Source organism: Gavialis gangeticus, unplaced genomic scaffold (assembly GCF_001723915.1).
Source record: "Gavialis gangeticus isolate Ggan-Ray unplaced genomic scaffold, GavGan_comp1, whole genome shotgun sequence".
NCBI classification, from domain to species: Eukaryota; Metazoa; Chordata; order Crocodylia; family Gavialidae; genus Gavialis; species Gavialis gangeticus.
In genome coordinates this window covers 109,292,905-109,296,693 of record NW_017729031.1, presented here as the reverse complement: position 1 = coordinate 109,296,693, position 3,789 = coordinate 109,292,905, and the positions used below count along the sequence as shown (strand labels likewise).

The 3,789-nt window shown below is 48.5% G+C and overlaps 1 protein-coding gene across 1 annotated transcript in view; it reads left to right on the top strand.

The window, feature by feature from the left end:
* The window catches only part of CD79B (CD79b molecule), a 33,323-nt gene extending 30,421 nt beyond the window's left edge, over positions 1–2,902 (top strand). Inside the window, exon 6 of the mRNA XM_019523575.1 lies at positions 1,922–2,902. Within this exon, the coding sequence (XP_019379120.1) occupies positions 1,922–2,020 (99 nt within the window). The 3' untranslated portion in view covers positions 2,021–2,902. The remainder of the gene's footprint in view (positions 1–1,921) is intronic.
* The last annotated feature ends 887 nt before the right edge of the window (positions 2,903–3,789 follow it).

Here is a 3,789-nt window from a genome sequence, read left to right as displayed (position 1 = left end):
GTTTTATGCTGACCAACCAATTTAAAAAGTATCACACCTTAACTTGGACTCAAACCACTGCCCCCCCACCCCCAGGTCATGAGGCCATAGTTTAAAGCAATAGAGATTAAGTGATTCATATCACGTATGCCATAACCCAGAGCAACCAGATTGTCAGACAGATCAAGACAAAGAAAAGGGAAAAAATCCTAAAAGCTGGAGGCTGGAAAAGGATTCTTCTACACCAATCCCCAGCAGGAACCAGCTGCCTGCATCCACAGCTGAGCCCACCTGGCGCTGCTTCCAGTGCATGGGCCAGGAGCTGGTGTAAGCTGCAGGGCTGTGCTGAAGGTGCAGGATGGTTGCAGGGGACAAGGGGGAGGAAGGGGAGAAGGGGGAGACAGAGAGTGGTGGTCTTGCCCATGATGAGCAGCAGCAGCCAGTGCTGGGTGCTAGGCAAAAGCAGGGCCAGGCAATGGGCGTGCTTGCCACTTCTGGCTGCAGTTGCCTGTAGCCCATGCCAGGGCTTCCCTACAGCTCTTCCCCCCTGCTGCCACCCCATGGGCCTGGGGCAGCCTGAAGATGGTGTGGGGCAGCAGCAGCAAGGAGGAGCCACAGGGCAGCTGTGGCACAGGGTCTGAGCAGCTTCAGCTGGAAGGGCCCCAGAAGTGGTGAGCACACCTGCTGCTTGGTCCTGCTTTTGCCTGGAGCCCAGCACCAGCCACTGCCACTCAGTATGGGCAAGACCACTGCTCTCTGTCTCCCCCTTTCCCCCCTTCCTCCTCCTGTCCCTTGCTCCTCCCAACCATTCCATACCTACAGCACAGCCCTGCAGCTTACACCAGCTCCCAGTCTGCGCGCCAGAAGCAGCGCCTGGTGGGCATTGGCATCATCCGCAGATGCGGGTGGCAGCTTTCCCCTGCCGATCAGAGCATCTTCCTGAGCCCCACCTTGGGATAGAAGGGTGGACCGAAGGCTGACCTTGCTGAAGCTGCCACCCACACCCATGCCAAATGCAACCTTCCCCCTCCCCCACAGCCCCATCCCACATAGGGAAGTTTAGTAAGCTGTTGGGAGAGGGGTGCTGACCTGGCTCACAACAGCTGCTCAAAACTCCCTATGTGGCCCATGGGCCCAAATAATTGCCCACCCCTGGTATAAAGGGAGCATTTGTTTGGGTGTCTTTGTTTTATGTTGTGAGATTTTGCTAGTGGTAAAGTATTGAGTTGTTAACACATCCTTTTTCTAACTGTTAGCTAACTCTTGTAGTTGAATAGTTGCTAATAAAACCAGGCAAAACTCAGAAGATTCAGCAGTGGGCACATCTACATGTTCATTAATGTAATGTCTTTATTATGGTGCATTAAGTTTAGTACCTGTAATTACAGATATTACCTTAATGCACCATAATCAGCACTACTGCACATTAGCACCAGTGCACGCTTTTTGGTGACACTAATACACAGTAGAATTAGTATACTGTGCTTGAGCATCTTGTGTAGATGTGCCCAATGTGACTCAAATTCTCTTCCCAGCCCAGATACTTCCAGTCTCTTAGGATGTCAGAATCCACTAGCTCACCATCTACCCATAGAGTCTTTCAGGGTGTGCAAGTGAGAAAAAAAAAGCATGTTTTGAAGTCACAAAGGAGCAAAATCTATTTTAGCCCCTTCTAAATAGGGATGCTAGGCTAGTTGATGAGCTTTGAGGGAAGGTGCCTCAAGTCCCTGCGGTGCGGATGCCAGCCTCAGTTTCAGACCCTGCTTTGGTAAGCAACCTCTTGCTGAACAGCTTCACACTGATTCCCATATTCTGCCCTGGACTTATCATGTGGCTGAGGATGTCCCGAAGATAAGGGAAGGTGGACAGGCATATCTCAGAGCAGAATCCCACCCATAGAAATGTCCCCTGCTGTGTCTCAGTCTTACTCTTCTTTGTGCAGGGCTTGGAAATTGAACAAACAGCCACCTACGAGGATATTGCACCTTTTCGGGATGTCAAAGCCAAATGGACAGTTGGAGAGCATCCGTGCCAGGAGTGAGGGAGTCTGCATACAGGTGACTTGCATATACCAGCAGCAAAGCTTCTCATACCTGCAGTGCCTGTGAGCTTCCCACTGATGCCTAAAGGGGCAGGATTTCCAGGCCCCTGCTGTGGGCTCCAACTGTTACAGACTTGTATGTTCCAGGGCAAGATCATGAACTGACAAGATGACGGGACATTGAAAACAGCCCCCAATCCTCCCATGGGCACAGCAGCCTCCTGTAACCATTAGCAGAGCTTGATTTAGTCTTGGTGCTGTATATCTGGTGCTTGCTTTACTGAGTCCGTATCCATGTCTGGACTGTAGCATCTGGTTTTTTGGGGATTTTTTTGCCCCCTTGGTGCATTTGCAGATATTAGTAGCAAACTGCTATCAGCTGGTAAGAACACTGACTTAACCTCAGCATGAATATCCAGGTGCTTGGACCCCTACAGACCCCTTGCATGTTTAAAGCAACAAATGTTCCAGTCTGCTGTGATAAATAGCTTTTTCTCCTGATGCCCTGTAATATGGACAGGAGCAGGCAGGTTTGTAGATCCAAACATACCCCAAATGGCCAAACTGTGATCTTTTTCCTCAGGCCAAACAGACCCTTACACCATGTGTGAACCTAGTGAAGTCATCAGGAATAAGAGTGTAAGGGTAATAATGAGGGCTGGTAACCCCATCTAGCCCAGAGGCAGGAAAGACTAGATGTTTTTCTAAAAAGTCTGCTGCAGTTCACACAGGCCTGAATTCAAGGATGTCGGGTGGCCTGTCTTGTCCAGTAGAGGACCACAATGATCCCACCTGGCCTGTGATCTCTGAATCTATTAAAAAGGATGTCAATTGTAGGTTCAACTGTTTTTACGAATTTTAATAAAGAACATTAATAAATCAGCATTCTGTTATTCCCATTAAATGCCCAGAAATCAGACTGGCTCCTTCGTGTGACACAGCCCCAGGCATGTTTTGCTAATATATTTAAGGGCTTCAGTTGCAATTGTAGCTAGAGTAGCTTGTACATGTTCTACAATAAGAAACGTCAAGATCATTTAATATCAACTAACCCACTGGAAGAGCATTTCTGTGAACCAAAGTATGGAGTGTTAGCTCAGTGCTAATGACATGTCCCCTTAATGTCAGTTAAAACCTGTTGCAACAACATTTCAGGGCTCACCTTATGGTTTTTGCTGCACAGCTCATCCACTGCAAGATGAAATATCTGAGCTCTCTCAAAGTGTGTTTGAGCAGCAATGCCCAGGCTGAATTCTACCAACCAGCAGCCATACACACTTAGCACATGCTGGTGATCTGCATGGAGCCAAGCCAGCTGAGAAAGTTCTTCTTTCACTGGGAAAAGCTAAGAAGCCTGAAAAAGCATATCCTCATCACTGATTTGTATTATTAGAGATAACAGAAGCCCCCATTGTGAACAATCCCAGCCACAAAGAACCCATAAGGTGGGGCACAACAGATAAACATAGCAACTGAATTGGATGGCAGAAAGTATCAGGTACAGTGACAAACAACCCTTTGCTAGTCACCTACCAAGCCATAGGTTGCCAACTTACTGTGGGCCTTGCAGGAGAAGTGGGGAGGATCCTGAAGGGGACTGGGCCAGTGGCTAGGGGGATTCCTTCAAAGTTGTTTCAGGCACAAAGCAACAGCACAGAAGAGAGTGAGAAAGCACCCATGGAGCAGCAAAAAAATGACTGACTCAGCTTAGTGGGGTTCGAAAGAAGAAGGAGCTAGAGTGTTCTCAGTGGTGGCAGATGACAGAACAA